The 23,495-nt window shown below is 37.9% G+C and overlaps 2 protein-coding genes across 2 annotated transcripts; one reads left to right on the top strand and one right to left on the bottom strand.

The window, feature by feature from the left end:
* Positions 1-8,816: 8,816 nt before the first annotated feature.
* On the bottom strand, positions 8,817-10,603 carry LOC124414452 (odorant receptor coreceptor-like). The gene is made up of 7 exons (XM_046895399.1): positions 10,418-10,603; positions 10,259-10,324; positions 9,872-10,093; positions 9,475-9,755; positions 9,260-9,359; positions 8,914-9,184; positions 8,817-8,824 (listed from the first exon to the last, which is right to left on the bottom strand). The coding sequence occupies exons 1-7, from the start codon at positions 10,601-10,603 to the stop codon at positions 8,817-8,819; spliced, it is 1,134 nt and encodes a 377-aa protein (XP_046751355.1).
* A 995-nt stretch (positions 10,604-11,598) lies between these two features.
* Positions 11,599-18,321, top strand: LOC124414451 (calpain-A-like). Its single transcript, XM_046895398.1, is given in 14 exon segments — positions 11,599-11,672; positions 11,798-11,894; positions 13,338-13,532; positions 13,705-13,895; positions 15,070-15,370; positions 15,747-15,886; positions 15,965-16,275; positions 16,419-16,573; positions 16,706-16,929; positions 17,045-17,090; positions 17,257-17,401; positions 17,743-17,855; positions 17,945-18,140; positions 18,221-18,321. Coding segments are annotated over 14 exon segments (2,289 nt in total).
* The last annotated feature ends 5,174 nt before the right edge of the window (positions 18,322-23,495 follow it).

Below are 23,495 nucleotides of genomic sequence, written 5' to 3'. Positions count from 1 at the left end.
CGAAATTTTCGCCAAAAATGCAAAGGGGTTAGCCTTGGATTTTTTTTGGCCGAAAAATCTTTTGTCTGGGAATCGATCCGTATGACGCTTTCTAGACTAATTCGAGGCCCAGGAACTCAGAAAACACAATAAAAATAGCCTGGGACCAGCAGCAGAGAAATGACGATGAAAATCTGCAGTTTTTCGGCTGTAACTTTGCAGGCGTTGCTCGCAGCGTATCGGGACTGCGGTTAATCGATTCCTCTTGCAAAATCACGTCGAAATAGTACCCTAAAGAATTAATTGCAGCACTTTTCGAAGTCGTCGAAATTTTCGCCAAAAATGCAAAGGGGTTAGCCTTGGATTTTTTTTGGCCGAAAAATCTTTTGTCCGGGAATCGATCCGTATTACGCTTTTTAGACTAATTCGAGGCCCAGGAACTCAGAAAACACATTAAAAATAGCCTGGGACCAGCAGCAGAGAAATGACGATAAAAATCTGCAGTTTTTCGGCTGTAACTTTGCAGGCGTTGCTCGCAGCGTATCGGGACTGCGGTTAATCGATTCCTCTGGAAAAATCACGTCGAAATAGTACCCTAAAGAATTAATTGCAGCACTTTTCGAAGTCGTCGAAATTTTCGCCAAAAATGCAAAGGGGTTAGCCTTGGATTTTTTTTGGCCGAAAAATCTTTTGTCTGGGAATCGATCCGTATGACGCTTTCTAGACTAATTCGGAGCCCAGGAACTCAGAAAACACATTAAAAATAGCCTGGGACCAGCAGCAGAGAAATGACGATGAAAATCTGCAGTTTTTCGGCTGTAACTTTGCAGGCGTTGCTCGCAGCGTATCGGGACTGCGGTTAATCGATTCCTCTCGCAAAATCACGTCGAAATAGTACCCTAAAGAATTAATTGCAGCACTTTTCGAAGTCGTCGAAATTTTCGCCAAAAATGCAAAGGGGTTAGCCTTGGATTTTTTTTGGCCGAAAAATCTTTTGTCCGGGAATCGATCCGTATTACGCTTTTTAGACTAATTCGAGGCCCAGGAACTCAGAAAACACATTAAAAATAGCCTGGGACCAGCAGCAGAGAAATGACGATGAAAATCTGCAGTTTTTCGGCTGTAACTTTGCAGGCGTTGCTCGCAGCGTATCGGGACTGCGGTTAATCGATTCCTCTGGAAAAATCACGTCGAAATAGTACCCTAAAGAATTAATTGCAGCACTTTTCGAAGTCGTCGAAATTTTCGCCAAAAATGCAAAGGGGTTAGCCTTGGATTTTTTTTGGCCGAAAAATCTTTTGTCTGGGAATCGATCCGTATGACGCTTTCTAGACTAATTCGGAGCCCAGGAACTCAGAAAACACATTAAAAATAGCCTGGGACCAGCAGCAGAGAAATGACGATGAAAATCTGCAGTTTTTCGGCTGTAACTTTGCAGGCGTTGCTCGCAGCGTATCGGGACTGCGGTTAATCGATTCCTCTCGCAAAATCACGTCGAAATAGTACCCTAAAGAATTAATTGCAGCACTTTTCGAAGTCGTCGAAATTTTCGCCAAAAATGCAAAGGGGTTAGCCTTGGATTTTTTTTGGCCGAAAAATCTTTTGTCTGGGAATCGATCCGTATGACGCTTTTTAGACTAATTCGAGGCCCAGGAACTCAGAAAACACATTAAAAATAGCCTGGGACCAGCAGCAGAGAAATGACGATGAAAATCTGCAGTTTTTCGGCTGTAACTTTGCAGGCGTTGCTCGCAGCGTATCGGGACTGCGGTTAATCGATTCCTCTCGCAAAATCACGTCGAAATAGTACCCTAAAGAATTAATTGCAGCACTTTTCGAAGTCGTCGAAATTTTCGCCAAAAATGCAAAGGGGTTAGCCTTGGATTTTTTTTGGCCGAAAAATATTTTGTCCGGGAATCGATCCGTATTACGCTTTTTAGACTAATTCGAGGCCCAGGAACTCTGAAAACACATTAAAAATAGCCTGGGACCAGCAGCAGAGAAATGACGATGAAAATCTGCAGTTTTTCGGCTGTAACTTTGCAGGCGTTGCTCGCAGCGTATCGGGACTGCGGTTAATCGATTCCTCTCGCAAAATCACGTCGAAATAGTACCCTAAAGAATTAATTGCAGCACTTTTCGAAGTCGTCGAAATTTTCGCCAAAAATGCAAAGGGGTTAGCCTTGGATTTTTTTTGGCCGAAAAATCTTTTGTCTGGGAATCGATCCGTATGACGCTTTTTAGACTAATTCGAGGCCCAGGAACTCAGAAAACACATTAAAAATAGCCTGGGACCAGCAGCAGAGAAATGACGATGAAAATCTGCAGTTTTTCGGCTGTAACTTTGCAGGCGTTGCTCGCAGCGTATCGGGACTGCGGTTAATCGATTCCTCTCGCAAAATCACGTCGAAATAGTACCCTAAAGAATTAATTGCAGCACTTTTCGAAGTCGTCGAAATTTTCGCCAAAAATGCAAAGGGGTTAGCCTTGGATTTTTTTTGGCCGAAAAATCTTTTGTCTGGGAATCAATCCGTATGACGCTTTCTAGACTAATTCGAGGCCCAGGAACTCAGAAAACACATTAAAAATAGCCTCGGACCAGCAGCAGAGAAATGACGATGAAAATCTGCAGTTTTTCGGCTGTAACTTTGCAGGCGTTGCTCGCAGCGTATCGGGACTGCGGTTAATCGATTCCTCTCGCAAAATCACGTCGAAATAGTACCCTAAAGAATTAATTGCAGCACTTTTCGAAGTCGTCGAAATTTTCGCCAAAAATGCAAAGGGGTTAGCCTTGGATTTTTTTTGGCCGAAAAATCTTTTGTCTGGGAATCGATCCGTATGACGCTTTTTAGACTAATTCGGGGCCCAGGAACTCAGAAAACACACTAAAAATAGCCTGGGACCAGCAGCAGAGAAATGACGATGAAAATCTGCAGTTTTTCGGCTGTAACTTTGCAGGCGTTGCTCGCAGCGTATCGGGACTGCGGTTAATCGATTCCTCTCGCAAAATCACGTCGAAATAGTACCCTAAAGAATTAATTGCAGCACTTTTCGAAGTCGTCGAAATTTTCGCCAAAAATGCAAAGGGGTTAGCCTTGGATTTTTTTTGGCCGAAAAATCTTTTGTCTGGGAATCGATCCGTATGACGCTTTCTAGACTAATTTGAGGCCCAGGAACTCAGAAAACACAATAAAAATAGCCTGGGACCAGCAGCAGAGAAATGACGATGAAAATCTGCAGTTTTTCGTCTGTAACTTTGCAGGCGTTGCTCGCAGCGTATCGGGACTGCGGTTAATCGATTCCTCTCGCAAAATCACGTCGAAATAGTACCCTAAAGAATTAATTGCAGCACTTTTCGAAGTCGTCGAAATTTTCGCCAAAAATGCAAAGGGGTTAGCCTTGGATTTTTTTTGGCCGAAAAATCTTTTGTCTGGGAATCGATCCGTATGACGCTTTCTAGACTAATTCGAGGCCCAGGAACTCAGAAAACACATTAAAAATAGCCTGGGACCAGCAGCAGAGAAATGACGATGAAAATCTGCAGTTTTTCGGCTGTAACTTTGCAGGCGTTGCTCGCAGCGTATCGGGACTGCGGTTAATCGATTCCTCTCGCAAAATCACGTCGAAATAGTACCCTAAAGAATTAATTGCAGCACTTTTCGAAGTCGTCGAAATTTTCGCCAAAAATGCAAAGGGGTTAGCCTTGGATTTTTTTTTGGCCGAAAAATCTTTTGTCTGGGAATCGATCCGTATGACGCTTTTTAGACTAATTCGGGGCCCAGGAACTCAGAAAACACACTAAAAATAGCCTGGGACCAGCAGCAGAGAAATGACGATGAAAATCTGCAGTTTTTCGGCTGTAACTTTGCAGGCGTTGCTCGCAGCGTATCGGGACTGCGGTTAATCGATTCCTCTCGCAAAATCACGTCGAAATAGTACCCTAAAGAATTAATTGCAGCACTTTTCGAAGTCGTCGAAATTTTCGCCAAAAATGCAAAGGGGTTAGCCTCGGATTTTTTTTGGCCGAAAAATCTTTTGTCTGGGAATCGATCCGTATGACGCTTTTTAGACTAATTCGAGGCCCAGGAACTCAGAAAACACATTAAAAATAGCCTGGGACCAGCAGCAGAGAAATGACGATGAAAATCTGCAGTTTTTCGGCTGTAACTTTGCAGGCGTTGCTCGCAGCGTATCGGGACTGCGGTTAATCGATTCCTCTCGCAAAATCACGTCGAAATAGTACCCTAAAGAATTAATTGCAGCACTTTTCGAAGTCGTCGAAATTTTCGCCAAAAATGCAAAGGGGTTAGCCTTGGATTTTTTTTGGCCGAAAAATCTTTTGTCTGGGAATCGATCCGTATGACGCTTTTTAGACTAATTCGAGGCCCAGGAACTCAGAAAACACATTAAAAATAGCCTGGGACCAGCAGCAGAGAAATGACGATGAAAATCTGCAGTTTTTCGGCTGTAACTTTGCAGGCGTTGCTCGCAGCGTATCGGGACTGCGGTTAATCGATTCCTCTCGCAAAATCACGTCGAAATAGTACCCTAAAGAATTAATTGCAGCACTTTTCGAAGTCGTCGAAATTTTCGCCAAAAATGCAAAGGGGTTAGCCTTGGATTTTTTTTGGCCGAAAAATCTTTTGTCTGGGAATCGATCCGTATGACGCTTTTTAGACTAATTCGGGGCCCAGGAACTCAGAAAACACACTAAAAATAGCCTGGGACCAGCAGCAGAGAAATGACGATGAAAATCTGCAGTTTTTCGGCTGTAACTTTGCAGGCGTTGCTCGCAGCGTATCGGGACTGCGGTTAATCGATTCCTCTCGCAAAATCACGTCGAAATAGTACCCTAAAGAATTAATTGCAGCACTTTTCGAAGTCGTCGAAATTTTCGCCAAAAATGCAAAGGGGGTAGCCTTGGATTTTTTTTGGCCGAAAAATCTTTTGTCCGGGAATCGATCCGTATGACGCTTTTTAGACTAATTCGAGGCCCAGGAACTCAGAAAACACATTAAAAATAGCCTGGGACCAGCAGCAGAGAAATGACGATGAAAATCTGCAGTTTTTCGGCTGTAACTTTGTAGGCGTTGCTCGCAGCGTATCGGGACTGCGGTTAATCGATTCCTCTCGCAAAATCACGTCGAAATAGTACCCTAAAGAATTAATTGCAGCACTTTTCGAAGTCGTCGAAATTTTCGCCAAAAATGCAAAGGGGTTAGCCTTGGATTTTTTTTGGCCGAAAAATCTTCTGTCTGGGAATCGATCCGTATGACGCTTTTTAGACTAATTCGGGGCCCAGGAACTCAGAAAACACATTAAAAATAGCCTGGGACCAGCAGCAGAGAAATGACGATGAAAATCTGCAGTTTTTCGGCTGTAACTTTGCAGGCGTTGCTCGCAGCGTATCGGGACTGCGGTTAATCGATTCCTCTCGCAAAATCACGTCGAAATAGTACCCTAAAGAATTAATTGCAGCACTTTTCGAAGTCGTCGAAATTTTCATCAAAAATGCAAAGGGGTTAGCCTTGGATTTTTTTTGGCCGAAAAATCTTTTGTCTGGGAATCGATCCGTATGACGCTTTTTAGACTAATTCGAGGCCCAGGAACTCAGAAAACACATTAAAAATAGCCTGGGACCAGTAGCAGAGAAATGACGATGAAAATCTGCAGTTTTTCGGCTGTAACTTTGCAGGCGTTGCTCGCAGCGTATCGGGACTGCGGTTAATCGATTCCTCTCGCAAAATCACGTCGAAATAGTACCCTAAAGAATTAATTGCAGCACTTTTCGAAGTCGTCGAAATTTTCGCCAAAAATGCAAAGGGGTTAGCCTTGGATTTTTTTTGGCCGAAAAATCTTTTGTCTGGGAATCGATCCGTATGACGCTTTTTAGACTAATTTGAGGCCCAGGAACTCAGAAAACACATTAAAAATAGCCTGGGACCAGCAGCAGAGAAATGACGATGAAAATCTGCAGTTTTTCGGCTGTAACTTTGCAGGCGTTGCTCGCAGCGTATCGGGACTGCGGTTAATCGATTCCTCTCGCAAAATCACGTCGAAATAGTACCCTAAAGAATTAATTGCAGCACTTTTCGAAGTCGTCGAAATTTTCGCCAAAAATGCAAAGGGGTTAGCCTTGGATTTTTTTTGGCCGAAAAATCTTTTGTCTGGGAATCGATCCGTATGACGCTTTTTAGACTAATTTGAGGCCCAGGAACTCAGAAAACACATTAAAAATAGCCTGGGACCAGCAGCAGAGAGATGACGATGAAAATCTGCAGTTTTTCGGCTGTAACTTTGCAGGCGCTGCTCGCAGCGTATCGGGACTGCGGTTAATCGATTCCTCTCGCAAAATCACTTCGAAATAGTACCCTAAAGAATTAATTGCAGCACTTTTCGAAGTCGACGAAATTTTCGCCAAAAATGCAAAGGGGTTAGCCTTGGATTTTTTTTGGCCGAAAAATCTTTTGTCTGGGAATCGATCCGTATGACGCTTTTTAGACTAATTCGAGGCCCAGGAACTCAGAAAACACATTAAAAATAGCCTGGGACCAGCAGCAGAGAAATGACGATGAAAATCTGCAGTTTTTCGGCTGTAACTTTGCAGGCGTTGCTCGCAGCGTATCGGGACTGCGGTTAATCGATTCCTCTCGCAAAATCACGTCGAAATAGTACCCTAAAGAACTTATTGCAGCACTTTTCGAAGTCGTCGAAATTTTCGCCAAAAATGCAAAGGGGTTAGCCTTGTATTTTTTCTGGCCGAAAAATCGTTTGTCTGCGAATCGATCCGTATGACGTTTTTCAGACTAATTTGACGCCCAGGAACTCAGAAAACACATGAAAAATATTGTAGGATCAGCAGCAGAGAAATGACGATGAAAATCTGCAGTTTTTTGGCTGCAACTTCCTAACTATCGCTCGCAGCGTATCGGGACTGCGATCAATCGATTTCTCTTGCAAAATCACGTCGGAATAGTGCCCCAGAGAAATAATTGCAGCACGTTCCAAAGTCTTCGAAATTTTCACCAAAATTGCCAAGGGGTTAGCCTTGGATTATTTTAGGCTAAAAAATTTTATTTTTGTCGATCGATTCGTATGACGCGATATACACCAATCAGACGCGCAGAAACCCAGAAAACACATGAAAAACATCGTAGGACCAACAGCCGAGAAATGACCACGAAATTTTTCAATTTTTCGGCTGTTACTTATCAGCTATCGCTTTCAGCGTATTGGGACTGCGCTCAGTCGATTTCTCTCGCAAAATTACACCCATCTAGTTTTTTAACGATTTGATTACAGCATCTCTTGAACCGTCGAAATTTTTATCAAACATCCAAACGGCCTGACTTCTCCGAGACGATAATTTCTCCGACTTGGAATCGATTTATAGAACCTGACCTTGATGAATCGGCTCCTGAGCAACGCAGAGGAGACTTGTAAATAGTGACCTACAGTTGTGGTGGAAGTCTAAAGAAAACACGCAGAAAGGTCTTCATGATTTATTATAGTCCAGATTACATGTAACAATGCAATGGCATACATATCGTATCCTGTGAGGGTGCATTGATTGTACTTCTTCATCCTAAGATAATAGCTATCTTTGTCATGTAATGTTCAATTATTTTATATATTTTTTTTATGTACTTTATCATTATTTACTAATTCGTTTACGTATTGTACACTGACACCTTAACACTTGTACTACGATTAAGGCGTAATAAATATACTGAAACTGAACTGAAACGAAACTTCCCAGCTGTAAATTCGTTATTACCTTTTTCCACCTCTCTTAACAACCTGTTGCAAATTTCATATTTTCGGCCGTTTCTTTCAATATGTAGCTTGCAACGAGTCTAGATTGCTCAATCGATTTCTCTTGCAAAATTGCGTCGACATAGTACATCAGGGAATCTATTCTAGCAGCATCAAAAATCGTTCAAATTTTGACCGCAAATACAAGCATGTTAGCTTCACTTTTAAGCAAAAATTTTTATAGACTGGCCAGACTTATAAGCACTATGGCTCTTAAAAACTACAAAGTGATCAAGTCGTTGACGAAGGTAGCGCAGAAATTCATTTTCATTTTTTATTTTTATATCCATTCAAGCATCTGCCTAATTTTCCTCACTTATAACCCAATTTCCGCTTCCAAATCTTGGGAAAAACTCACCAAATAGGTTCAGCTTTCTACATATCTTCAACGTGCTTCTATCAAAGAGAAAAATGTATCAGAATTTTTCGGATATCCTAAAAACTTGAGACATCGAATTTTTTTAATTCATAATTTTAGAATTGCCCAACAAACTGAAGAACCTCCGCATTGAAACATTCTTGACAAGATTGGAATAAAAATGAAATGGTTCAAAATTCTTCCAAAATATTTGCAGTTCAAAGTTGACTTTGTAAAAAACCATGAAAAAATAAATTGAGCATCTTAGAGATGCTGCTATCGCCTGTAAAAGGTTTGATATATTCAGGTAAATATAAACGATACATATTCGGGTATTTGATTGATATTTATTTTTCCATTGTATATTTTCGGCGTACATATTTCTTGTGCGAGATTTTCTCGATTTTTCGATTTCACTATTACGATGGTACGTTACCGACGTTTCGCACGCGATTGGTTGTTGACCAATATTCTATCTTTCCATTCGTCGGCAACTGAGGAATCTGCAAAAAAAGTGTGCTCTTTTTTATACAGGTTAATTCCACCATTAATTGTCACATACGAACAGTACCCTGTACCTATATTTTGTTGTTTCCCGGAATCTGACGTGACTTATTCATCAATTGTTAAATGAATTAGAACCATGAAATACGATAAGGCACTTTTAAGAATCTGAAAAATAAAGTAATTAACACACTTAACACAATACACTTTTACATCAATAGGCTGAATAAAACCTTAGACTCGGGCCATAAATTTACCAATACAACTAACCGACAAAAACATTTCCAAATTCAAATCGAAGTATCCCATTCCAGATATCGAAACATTTTTCAATGCTCGTAATGATATGAATTTCGAAGACATTTGATAGGAAACAGGAGCTTCCCACCAATTAATCCTAAGTAATTCCTGAGACATTTCTTCGGCTTTCGTTGTCAGTTTCATCGAGTACCAAGAAAAGCTGAATAATTGTGCCGTAACGACAAACAAAAAACTGATCATCGAAAGTAGTGCAGTCACGTCTTTGATCTGTAATGAAACATTCGTATCATTGAGTTACTCAATGATTATAAGAAATTTTTTCATAAACATAGAGAATATTACCGTAGCTCCAATGTACGCCAACAGAACCAAAGACAACGCGTTGCATCCGACCACAATGAAGACGAAAACGGAAAACGTTTTCCTTATTTCTGTTAGAATACTGTAAAACAGTTAGCAATTTCTGCTGACAATTCAGGTTAACTCGTCTAATCTTATCACTGTTAAGTATAGCCCATATGTATATTTAACGTTCAAAAAACGTCTATATATCTTACCGGAGTACGAGTTGATGGTGCTTAATCCAGGAATTCAACAAAATGTTTACATCCTCGGACCGCTCAGTGTAACTGGGATGTCTAATGAGGTTATTCCTAATTGTCTGTGCAGACTGCTCTTTTACTCTGTGCGAGTCTACATTGGAAAGTATGGCAAGCATATTATGTAACACATTGAATTCCTCCGCTTCACGAATAATAATTGCAAGAAAGATAACATCCGAAGTTGAAGTCATGTTGATCCAAACGGAGCCACAAAATGCTTGGAACATTATAGTGAGCTGTAATGGAATATAAGTATTGGTCAAGTTCATATTATCCTGCACAAGATATGATCGCAATGATTAGAAACAGAAAGAAAATTTGCAAAAGCTTCATGAGTTTATTATTAGTTTACCTGGTAAACCGGAAATCCAGATATATCGAAAGGATACCACGCTTCGTATATCAGAACCTGAGGTATTGTTCCGTTCCATGTCAATGACCTAAGTTTTTGGATTCGTGCCTCGTACGACATAACGAATGGTGCCACAGTAAATAAGCATCCTGTCAAGTGTGCTCCGAAGAATATTGCCATAAATACTCTGTTCGAAGTTTTGAAGGCCTTTGAGGCCGCATTCTGTCGATTATTTGGAGACATGTGTTTATATTTGTAGTTTGCGAAGATCGATACTAAAAACTCTTATTCCGAAAGTACTACCTGATAATGGAGCAGACAAAACGGCGCGGGAACTTGAAAATTGTCAAATTCTTTGAAAATATTCCAAATATTTTTTCTCATTACGCCAACGAAAATGACTCTGCAGAATGCCTGAATGCCATAAAGAGTGCTGATAGCATTCATGATCACCTAAAAGTTATTGACCACGGTTACAAGTAAGCGTCAAACCTCATGATTTTATTATCACAAATTCTTAACGTATTATTTCTCTATTCAAGTTACCTTTGGCATATCCGGTATTTTCAATACCAAGTCAATGATGCATGGGATCACCTGTAAAGGTATTGTCAGAGTGAGAATAACTGACCTGACAAATTCGAAACTTAAAAGCTTGGGGTTGTTTGCGTCGAGATCACCGGTAGCAAACCAATGTCCACTCCAGCGAATGTACTTGAACGTTTTTGCCATGAGTTCAGAATAAATTTTGATTTTTTTTGAGCGTGACATTAAGGCTGAACGCATTCAGAGTTCCTAATACGAAGGAAATACACGACTTGATGATGAATAGCACGAGCTCTGATCTTAAGTCGTACTTATAAACCCCACTTGCGTATGGTATCGACGCTTAAATTGCGCGAGATTAGTCAAATTGTTAGACGAGTGCTTAAACCTAATCTTTCTCAATCAATACGAATGACTACGTTAGCCTTTGAAGTTCCGGTGACGATAGGTGAAACAAATATCGCAATTGGTGCTAATTATACGACTAGATACATGACATGTGTAGAATCGGAGATCATGCTAATACGCTTTACGGGCTGATCAATTTCCTCGTCGACAACAGACGAAAATCGATCAACCGCTGATGACCATAGTCGTGATGGTGATTAACTCGTTGTCAACGTGGTGAATGTTCTGGACAATGTTTAAAATTTTATGTATACACTTTGCGAAGTTTCATCATTCGAAATAATTTTTTTTACGGACGTATATGAATAATTTTAATTTAATTCGAAATACGCCTTTTCCGTCAGTGACTTCATAAGTGAACTTGACCGTGTGCAAATCTTAATCAATGTAATGATAAGCAACTCAATTATAGTACGAAAATGCAATTTTGCGTGGCGTTAATTAAAGTTGATTCGAGTATCTGAACAATACGCTTATTAATTAGGCCTTATAAGGTCTTGAATTGCGATAGAATTGCGGTGTTGCGGTGTAGCAGTTTCCTGTTTTTTCCCCAAAGAAATCTGATAGCCCAAACCATCTAACTGCGTGACTATATAAGTACCAGTTACGCATTTACTACCAAAGTCGTTGAAGCGTCTCTGTGAAAAAGTTCGCACATTTTTCAACAAATTGGTTTGGTTGATCCCAAATTTCACGAAGGCCGATTCATACCTAAGTTTAATATTTTACCGTAGTTTTTCGACGCAGCAATTCTCGAAATGAATCCATCAATCATGTCGATGTCTTCGTCGTCTGTTCACACGGCCATTTGCAATGTTGGTGAACCCAATAAGGAGTTTCGAAAAAGGTGAGTCACGTTCACTTTTAAATAACTGAACTGACAAAATTTTTTTTTAAGTTTTCGTAGAATGGAAATCAGAATTAGCAGTATTACGAGGATTCAGCGGTCATTCCACATCTTTTCAATTACAGGAATTGCACCTTGCCTGGACTGCCACTTTGCTTTTCTTCTGGTATCATAAATTCCGGGAATGCTTATGCCCACTACTCACCAGACAAAATTTTCAAGGTTTTTCAAATTAAGTTCCTATTTTTCGACCGTATTACCTGTTGGTCAACATACATGAGTATTTCTCATTAAATTCCGAAATTTAAATTCTTTTGAAATTTATTGACACTAAGATTATTAAAAACAAAAATCGAGATATCGTCAAAGACAAAATTCCCTTCCCTGGTCCCTTGGTCTGAAAACAATAATAAAAAAGCAGCCTATCTCAAATGTAACAATATTTTTCTTGATTTAATATTGCTCAGCCATTCGAAAATGAGTGTTAATTGTATGTCAAAGCTTTTATTGCACTCTGACAAATATATAAAATGGATAATCAATTCTAAATATATGTCCCGCAAAATAAAATCATTCCCTCACCGTGTTACGAATATACGATTTAATATCGCATCAGATGAGATTTGTGAACGCGGTTTCAAGTTTTTGAAATCTGGCAACATTCCTAATATGCATGTGTAGCGGTTTTTTACACTGAAAAAAGCTTGTGCAAAAATAGCACTTGGTTCAAATTATCACCAAATTGAGGTAATGTGTCAGTATTTTCTGTGGCTATTATTCGAATTCGTCATTCCCTAATTATATACCTATAAGAGTGAGGGGGATGACGATTGTATGAGGGAATGATTCATGCAACATCATATCTTGATGTCTTCATATGAGATTATCGTTCGAACTTGGTGATTGTTTTTCTTCAGCTTATGTAGCATGTTTTTTTTTTAAATTTTGAACAGAAATGTAGCGAAAAAAAAAATGGCAAGACAAAAGAAGTTTTCCCTGATTTAATTAATTTTTTTTACATGTTATAAACAGATATATGGAAGACCATTACTTTCAAAAACACCTTATTTAATAAAACTTCCGATTTTTGCCACAAGGATTGTTTTTCTGAGTATAAATGATTTTGATAAAACCTTGACTGACATTTTGGAATTTGATGAGAAATACTCACATAATTACGGGGATGGCTGGAGAAGTGAATGAATTTTGGAAATTTGAAACAACACATCCTATCATTCAATTAAATGGGGTTTTGTTTCATTCCAAAATATGTATATCAAGCTTCATTTACAATTTTTTTAGAAACCAGTATTCAAAGTATCGGAGTATTAGTATTGACAATAACGTCAACCGTTTCGATCCGTGACATGTTTTTTGGTCCTCACGATACTTGATGCTTTCAGAGTTATAACGATATTCTTGAATTGATTATCCTTGTTGTCACGATCAGACTTTTTTCAACGAAACGGTGATCTTTTGAAGTCAAAATTCTATTTGTAATACAAAATTTACGATTTCGAGGAAATTTGTTGGGTAAAGTAAAAAGTATGGTATTTAAAAACAATTTAAAAACTCGTACTTCAATACTTTAATAATCGAATAGCACAGCTAGGCTGGCTTCCAAGGAATTGATATTAAATGGCGGTCACGTTTGGCTTTTGGTAGTTAGGAGAACTCGGGTCTGGCCTCAGACCGAGAGGGGATGTGCAGGATTTTTATCAACTGAAACAAAAGTGGTTAGCAAGACGAGCGCGTACTGGAGAATTGTTCGAAGACACGACATTTTCAAGACCAGATTCGATCTATGCCTGGTATGCAGAAAATAAGATCGTTCAAGGAGTGACGTGGCTACGCCCGAAGGTGAGAATTAATAACTGTGATGGATAAATGACGTTTGTTGAAATAGAGAAGAAATATTGCAAACCATCAAGCATCTCGATTTTGCTTTTAAAATCCCTTTTATTTACATAATATTGAAGACTCCACCGCGCCAAACGCAAGTATGAATCAAGATGTGTGTATTTCTTCCCAGGATATAGTTGATCATCCAAAACTGTTTGTGGATGGATTTTCACGATTCGATATTCAGCAGGGGAAGTTCGGTGATTGTTGGGTTCTATCAAGTATTTCTAATTTAGCGATGCACCGAGATATGTTCCATCGAGTCGTGCCGGAGGATCAAAGCTTTGAAGAACGAGATTATGCTGGAATATTTCATTTTAGGTAAATTTTGTCTTCCGGTATTGTTCAAACAGAGGATGGTATTAAGTTTTTTCAAAAATGTGTAACATAAATAGCGACCAAACTTGCAGAACGCACGAAATTAGGCTACCGCAATTAGGTATGAGAAATTAGATAAAGAGCACGCTGGGTGTTCCACATCCGGAGTCGTTCACATGTGTTTGGTGTAGACGGTATTGAATATTTTCTTACACCAAAATAATCTAATTGAGATTAATACATGTCCTTTGAAGGAGAATAGGCCCCATATATATTTATATAATTTAAATTAGTTAAAAAAAAAAAAAAAACATCTGTTTGAAGAAAATTCATGAATCACGTAATTTTGAATATTTTTACCTGAAAAGTTACCGTTGTATTCTTGAAATATAGTAATTCCAGATAAAAATTAGTACAATAGTGATTGTTCCAAAAGTGGTAATTATTTTGGAAAATAAAAATTCAATTCCATGATAAAACAAAACACTGAATTTTTTATGTTTTAATCAATTTAATTCTATATAAATAAATTGAAATATGTTATAAGTGAAAGAAATTCTAAAACAGCCATACGAAAAAGTTGTGTTAATGCCTAAATTTTCAAAAACATCCACAGCTGGTAAAAATACGCGAGTGCGCAGCTTATGCGCGTGCGTCAAGTCTTTCGAATATTATTGGCTGGCAGTTACCGCCTAACTGAGCAGCCAACGCAATACCAATCGCGACAGTCATAAAATATCCCTAGGAGCCCACCGTTAGCTGCGGGTTAAGGTTAGGGACATTCTCCGACACTCGTGATTGGTATTGCGTCGACCAATAAAATTCAAACGACTTAACGTACGCGCATAACGTTTGCACTTTCTTTATGCACACACGGTATAGTGCAGATAAAATCGTGCTCAATTTCTTTACAACTCTTGTAATAATTTGATGTTGATGCAAAAAGAAATTGATTTCAAGGCTTTGTTCAACTGAAAGAACGTAGTTAATAGAACAAACAGATTCAACTTCGTTGCTGTAATCAGAAAATTTACACGTTTAGTAGATTTTTATTTATTTTTTTGTGATTTCAACAACATTCAAACCTTTATTGTAAAAATACACATTTTTTAACAATTATACACAATGAAATGGTTCTCAGTATAAACCAGCAGTTGATCGTAATCCGTTTACTTAGATTTTGGTACTGCGGAAGATGGGTGGACGTCGTTATAGATGATTTCCTGCCAACGAAAAGAGGAAAATTAATATGTGTAAAATCGGGCGATAAAAACGAATTCTGGAGCGCATTGCTCATAAAAGCTTACGCCAAGCTTTATGAATCATGGGGAGCTCTGAATGCGGGATCTCCGAATGAAGCTATGGAAGATCTTACCGGAGGTATTATATCTGCCGCCGCATTTTACGTTTCCAATGGAATATTTGATAGTATGCTCGAAGACACGGGAAAAAATCATGCACTCATATCAGGTGGAACAGTAAGTGATTATACATTCAGCTGTATCAATAATACGAAACTAATCTTTGGAGTTTATTACGAAACGTATTGTGCTCGACTACGACGAAAAAATGTAGAAACAAAGGGTAATGAATCTGGAATTTCAGTCCGAAAAATTCGAAACTGTTTTGAGTTTCGTTACTTCGCTGTATGTCAAATTACAGACGAAATTTTTGATTTTTCCCATTTATAAAAAATTCGACAAGCATGCCTATAACACATTTTTTACTTATCTGTATAATAGCATTTTATAGAATGCTTAATAATTCACTTGAAAACTGGAAGTTGTTTCTACTTTTTGAAAAGTAGAATCTAAAAAAGGATAACGTTATCCTGTTTCAAACAATTACTTACAGCCGTGGGAAGCTACGAACGGCTTGAAGGCGAGTCATGCTTACGCTATCACGAAAGTCTTGAAATACAACGGAGTTCGGCTGTTGAGACTAAAAGACCCGTTCGGTGACGAGATTGAATGGAATGGCCCGTGGAGTGACAAGTAAGGTTATGAAAAAAGTGACAACCTTGAAATAAAAATTATTTCCCCCAAATATAAACCAGGCTGATGATCCTATAGTTCGGAAGAGTGGAAATCCGTTCCTGATAACGTGAAAGAAGAACTGGGGGTTAAGGTTGACGCCGACACTGACGGTGAATTCTGGATGACTTTCGAAGATTTTCAAAATCATTTCAATTATGTATCGACTTGTTATTTTAACTCGGATCCTTTGAACAAGGATGGCAAACGTACATGGAAAATGGGTACTTTTGATGGGGAGTGGGTGCGTGGCGTCACAGCTGGACATGATAGCGATGACGAATCGGATATTCTACACGACTGGATTAACTTTATGGAAACTCATACGCTGAGCAATAGCATGGGCTTATGTAAGGAAATCAAAAGAAAATACATTTTCTATTTGCCGCATGTGCAAAAATCTTTGACTAACAGTTTTCAATGTTTTTCTTTTAACAAATTCTAAATATGCTCTATATTTCTTTGTCTCCGAATTTTGAAATACAATTTGTAGTGAGACCCGTACAGAATCTACAGTACCATATAACTTTGGGACAGCCGGACCAGGGAAGTGATACCTGCACAGTGATAGTATCACTTATGCAGAAAGATCAGAGGGTTAACAAAAATCATTCCACAATGCTGGATTATAAATTTCGGATCTATCGCGTAAGTTTCTAGTTTGCAATCTCTGACTATCATAGGAGTATACTATTAAAAGCAAGATCAATCAGAACATGTGGGATGAGGAAAAATTTGACGGAGCAAAAACTGACTTCGTTGTTAAAATTTTTTTAACAGATGGAAAAACCTCACGAATTACCGAAGCCATTGGACAGTAATTTTTTTGAATCACGGGAAGCAATATTCATTAGCAGTAAAAAATCTTGGGCAGATTCACGAAGTTTCGGCTGTCGGGTAGAATTACCACCTGGGGATTACTGTATCACACCAATTCTTCATTCGATAGATAAGGAAGCGAAATTCTTGCTTAGAGTCTTTTCTGAAAATCTGACCAATATGGAGTAAGTTATACTCGATTAACATATGTCATAAGTATTATTAAAATATTATTGATAACAGCCAATTGTATGAAGTTAATAAATTCGGTGCATTATATTGAACACATTTTCGTTACAGAGAGTGGGACGAGCAAATCGGTCATTGCGTGGAGAATAGTCATTCGGTAAACGAAAATTTTACTGTGTCATTCAAATAATTACACGATTAATTGCAATCCGAGTAAAGTCATCAGATGTGAACGTGGTCGTTTAAGGAATGAGGAAATTATCGTAGAATAACTGAATCCAGAAAGTTGATTTGAAAAATTGGTAATGAAATCTGTTTTTAAGGTACGTGGTTTGTCGAAAGCTCAGTTGTCGATGGATTACAATGATAACAAACAAAAATTAACGAATTTTGAAAAATATGCGAATGGCGAGTTTGAGGTTGGCTGGAAAGATTTGAAGGAAGTATTGCAGAAAGACTTTGGAGAAGGTTCGTATTATTCGATCAGTAGAGATAAAAGTGTTGCTGAAAAATTGTTTCACTTAACTGTTACTTGTATTGTAACTAATTGTCTGTTGAATAGAGTTTCCCTGAATCCTGCTTGGAAATATAATATCCAATAACAAAATATTCCTATCAGTCTGTCAAAATTTATAGAGTATGAAATACATAATGTTCAAAATGTCCACTCCACTGTACTGAACATATCAATCATGTCAGCATAGATGTATTAGCGCTTAAAATTTTATTTCATTTGAATCAACTGATGTACAATGTAACTCCATCGAGCTGCGTGGTAACATTATTAACTAAATTTGTATTAAACAAAGATTTCAGTGAGTATCAATGTCGCAGCGTGGTGAGTATGCTGGATAAGCTTGACTCCGGTAAAATTGGATTCAGAGAGTACCTAGTACTTTGGAATGACATTGGAAACTGGAGGGTGAGAATTTCTCTTCTTCGAATAGACGATTCCTCGATCTCTTCAATATTTTTTTTTCACTCTTATTGGAATAATCGTTTGATCCATAGACAATATTCAAGAAATATGACCCAAACGGCGATGGTCACTTTGGGACGTTCAAATTGAGGAAAGCTGTGAAAAGTGCCGGATACACTTTGAATAATCTCACGCTGACGAAGCTCGTGCGTCTCTACGAAAGCAATGTTGGTAAAATTACGTTCGGGGATTACGTCATGTGTGTATTACAAATGAAAACGATGATTGGTAAGCATGTTTGATTGTTCTTGCATGTTGGTTGAGATTTATTGTTTTACTTTGATCTCACAGAGAATTTGGATTTTTAGATTCGTTTGGAAAGGATCTGGATGGGACGAGCACCAAATCAACTACGTTTGGACTTTGATCTATTCAATGTTGTGAATTAAAACGCTTTACAGTTTTCTAATGATTGTCTAACTTGTAATTTCCATAAGCTTCTATAGAAAATATTTGTTATTGCTTCAAATAAAATGATTACGAACAATCAGTGTTTTGAAAGGTGTAAAGTTAAACACCCAGTGCGGTCAGAAAATGATAAGCGACTGTCAAATTGAGAAACTAACAAACAGCGTGATCATAAAAGTTTCATTAACAGTTTTATTTTCATATTAGTTCAGTTAGATCGTTTATTGAACCTTGAGACGAAGTCCCCTCAGGGTTGTAGATGAAACGTTATGAGAAAAACGAGAATATTTGGAATTTTTATTTTGTGAATCTATCGGGTTATCGACCTTCCGCTTCAAGATGTTGAGAAAACAGGACGTTCGAAAAAGACGCGTTCCTTCGTTTCTATTACCGTTGCGCGTTCCTTTAACCCTTTAATTTACGCTGGGACGCTTAGCATCCCACCTTTATTTGCAGCTTTTTATTTATTAGACTACGGTATTGGTAACTACGCCGAGTTTTTTGGTTCCACATGTTTCCTGAAATATTTCTTGGTCGACAAAAAAAAGCAAATTTATTCATTTAATCATTGCAAAAATAGCACATATAAACAAATAGTCGACATTTGTAGTATTCCATGAAAAAAAACATTTTCTGTTAATCCACCGTGAAAATCCGAATGACAATATTTACAAAAATTTAATACACAACAAAAAATTTCACAGAATTGTTTCAACATTTTTCTTCTTCTTGCTTTTGTTTATCCACCATATTAGATCGGTCATTTTGAATGGGTTAAATATGACATAGAAACTTTGGACCATGTTGAGTTGAACAGTTTTGTTCCTAACTATGTATTTTAGATTCTTGAAAATTGAGACACAACGTCGAAGCAAGTATTATTCTCATTCGTTTAGCATCTTTTTTCAACTTGCAATTCAAATCCTCCAAGTGGCATGAGTAAAAAATTATTTCAACTTTCTACCAAGGGGTAGGGGCGAAGAGCAAACTTCTTCACTCACAAAATTGTGTAAGGATGTGAAAAAGGAGCGTGGCGCGTGTTGGAAAATGTCCACATGACGTCAGATCTTCGCTGTCGGCGCCATTTTAAGCTCACATAACCCAAGTTTTTAATTTTAATGCAGGCAAATCGTGATTTTTGGCATTGCAATCGATAATATACCTGTTCTAATATCCACATGCGAAAAAACACGATCAACGGTTAGCTTTCAGACTGGTTGCATTAGTTTGATTTTTTTCCACCAGACGACACATTGCAAAGTGACAATCCCAATACGGTCAAGATATGATCGATCAGAATTCACAATTAATGTATGTACATACCTATTAAACGCGTCGTATCATGTTATTTTTGTAAGACAATGCGTAGTCTTCTGTCAAGAATTCAACTACGAATCTATTCGACGTTCAACTCAATTTATGTGTTATGGCAAGTTTCAATCGATAGGTACACTACAAGCCTTTTCTGAGAATCATGTTTCCTTCAAGTTCTACTTTAGATTCGAAATGATGTCTGCAAAGTATAAAACTGTTTAAAATATTAAAACCTAATTGACACTAATTTTGCAAGACTTGTTGAACCCTAATTGGTCTCTGAGAGTGCATATCACCCCACATATTTTTCAAAATCGTCGTAAAGTCTCCTAGTACCTTAACATTGCCGTTTTTTTTTTTTAATATTTCAATTTTTTATTTTTTAAATACGTTTAGAAGTCATCGTCGAAGCCAGGCATCACTTTTTTGTAGTTAGGGTGCATTTCACCCTGTGTGAACGTTATGCGATTGGGCTGAAGCATAACTTGCAATTAGGGCTAATCAAACCATCGCGGTGAATTAAAAAAGATTGAAAGTTTTCGAACGTATTCTTTTTTATGTCTATCAATCCAAATTTTATACGAAAATGGAACGCATCAAACACAAATCAATCTGATTCAACCGTTTCATTATTTTGAATGCGTATTTATGGATTCAGTTTTTTTCCATTTCTTTATGTTTGAATTGTACTGCAATTTCCATCTGGATTTTCGTGTCTGGCCATTCCTATTGAATTCTTTCGTGAAAATTTAGATTCATTCAAAATATGGTTTAATACGTCTAGAGCTATTGAATTGCTAAACATTTATTTCTGTACAAACAGAGCCACGATATAAGTCTGCATGAATCCGTCAATCCAGTTTCATCTCTTTCTATTGGTTTCCATTTGTACTAAGGTGAATCACCACAAATGTAATTGAATCGCCAATAAAACATTCCGGCTATCTTCTACGGTTTACAGCACCTTTCTCGCAACTTTTCACCGAGTCAATCAACATTGAAAAAGGCTGTCAGACCACAAGACGAAGATATCGAAGTAATTGATGGAGAACAATTAGTATTTTAGTGGGGCTTTTTTCCTTCACCCATCAAAAAAATTGATAATGCAAAACAAGTCAATGATGGTCGACTCTCAGCGTTTGGTAGTAAATACTTGAATCAAAGATGATAAGAAAAATTGTAGTGCCTGTAAAAACGATTTTTTTCTTGGTTTTTGGGATATCTCAAGTGATAATTTGTTTCAAGTCTAGTAAACTTTTGGAAAACCTAACAGTGTTTTGATTTTGGAATTCGATAAAAACTATTTACCATCAACTTTCACACACCATTAGACAACTACTTAACAGTTCCAATACAAAAAAGATCTGAAAAACAAAAGTTGGGAGGCCGTAGTTTTTTTTTCGGAAATAGTATTCACTACCCAACGCTGGATACCAACTATCAATTACTAAAAAATGATCACGAAACGACTGAATTAAAAATGAAAATATCGATATAGGAGGACCATCTTGACAGTAAAACTTTTGTTTTGAAATTACAAAATGGATTTGTAGGAATTTGAACTCACTGTCATATCTTAGGGGAAACGGAGCGATATCAGCTAAAGTTTGGTTACACTCTTTAAGTCAAAATGAATTTGGAAAAACGTGTAAAATCGGGAACACTTTCTACCAAAAGAGCGTAACCCGTGAAGATTACAAAATGTTTTCATGCCTTTCTGGCCGAAGTGAAATTTTAAAAATGAAAAAAGTGGCCAACACTTCTTGCCAGAAAAGTGTAACATCATCCTCCCTTGATTACGCCCTTCTGGTTCCTAGCTCTTGACATCATGTGCATATTACGATTTGAAATGACGATTGGTGAGCCTATAACGTAATACTAGTTGCACATTGGTTGAATCGATTGTTTTGCAATGATCTCACAAGGGACTTGAGCACCAAATCAGGGCAAATCCGCACCTTTTTACCGTACTTATGATATTGTTTGTATAATTTCTTTCCAGGATATTGACAACAAGCTGAAAATGTTTGTTGACAGATTTTTACGATTCGATGTAAATCAGAGTGAGTTTAAAGATTGTTGGTTGCTCTCAAGTATTTCAAGTTTGGCGATGAATCCAGAACTATTACGTCAAATTGTTCCGACGGATCGAAGCTTTGAAGAAGGAGATTACGCTGGAATATTTCATTTCAGGTGATATTAGAAAATCGATCAGACCAATAAAGCTGAACTATTATCTGAATTGTCTAACAGTGGCAAAGAATATCTATCCTGATTATCCTCTTTCACATAACTTATAGATTTTGGCAGTACGGTAGATGGATCGATATCGTAATAGATGATTACATGCTAATGAAGTCTGGAAAATTGAAATGTGTACATTCGGCTAAAAACAATGAATTGAGGATCGCGTTACTAGTAAAAGCTTACAATAAGATATTTAATTCTTGGGATACTTTGAATGAAGAATTTCAGTCCCAGGCTGCAGCAGATTTAACTGATGGTATATCTGAAACCATTTCAATAGATGACATATCATTTGACCGTTTACTAAAGGATCAGTAGATCGTACTCATTGGTGCCGTGACAGTGAATAATGAATTACTGAACAGTCATAACTGTAAGATCGAATTTGTTATGAGACGGATTGAGTCTGGCTATCAATTACGTATGAAAACCTCAACTCATCACATAAATTTATCAGAAAGAGAATGCTATGCTAGACGATTACCTGAGATGAACGCTAATTTCAAATTGAAAGTCACTTACCTCTCTCTGGTGCTCTGCGTGCTTAGCTGGAAGTCAGTTCAAATTGAAAAACTGAAGAGAAATACTGTCAGATCGAAGAACTGAAATAAAGTGAAGACTGTTGAACGGAGTTCTCCGTTAGAATTTTGGAACTGACCGGAAGAACCCCATGATTGGTTCCCTACTATTTCAGGAGGATAGAACCAATCAGAAAAATGAAACATACTATGTAAGTTCTAATTAAAGAAAATATATAAACCGGAAACACCCCCTGATTGGTTCTCCACGGTTTCCGGAAGGTGGTACCAATCAGGGAGAAGAAAAGATATTTAATGAATTCAGTTCAGAGGAAGATGTTTGCACTAAGATTTTAATTTACTCGCAATTATTTTATTTACGGAGACTTATAATTTTTTTATAACACTGTAAAATATAAACAAAATAGTTCCTCCCAACTGATGAAATTTCATCTCATGCTTGCCCTCGACGCTCTCATGAATTTCACAGGGATTTCAAGTAGTGCCTTCGAAAATTGTATACACGGAAATTCTACAGAAAACCTTTATTGAATACTTACATTTTTTCACAACTGTTATGTAGCGGGGTAACAAAAGTCAGCATGCACAATGGCACTGAGTTGTTGAAGGTTGAGAGATCCGTTTGATGATGAGGTTGAATGGAATGGCCCTTAAAGCGATAAGGAAGGCTGTTTAAATCCCGTTGAGGACATTTAAACATGAATTGTACAAATGAAACTCAATGGCTGCAGTATTTTATTGAGGACTTACATTATTCTAATACCTTGGCAGGTCCGATGAGTGGGAATCTGTTCCCGATTGCGTCAGAAAAGAGCTACACATGAAGATTCACGATGACGGTGAATTCTGGATACCTTTCCAAGATTTCAAAAAATACTTCATTGCAATTGCAATCTGTTACTTTAACTTAAACTCTTTAGACCCCATGTATGTATTACATATTTTTTTTACTTTTTTGTGTTTAAGAATTTCTCCCACAAATCGTTCCACGTCCTCCATCCTTCATTTCTAAAAGTAACATTCGAGTCTATTCACGGAGTGGGTCCAGGGCCACAGTCGAAGCCTCTACTTAAGA

Source organism: Diprion similis, chromosome 14 (assembly GCF_021155765.1).
Source record: "Diprion similis isolate iyDipSimi1 chromosome 14, iyDipSimi1.1, whole genome shotgun sequence".
Classification (NCBI taxonomy): domain Eukaryota; kingdom Metazoa; phylum Arthropoda; class Insecta; order Hymenoptera; family Diprionidae; genus Diprion; species Diprion similis.
Note: the sequence above shows the minus strand (reverse complement) of the source record. Positions and strands in the feature narration are given on the sequence as shown.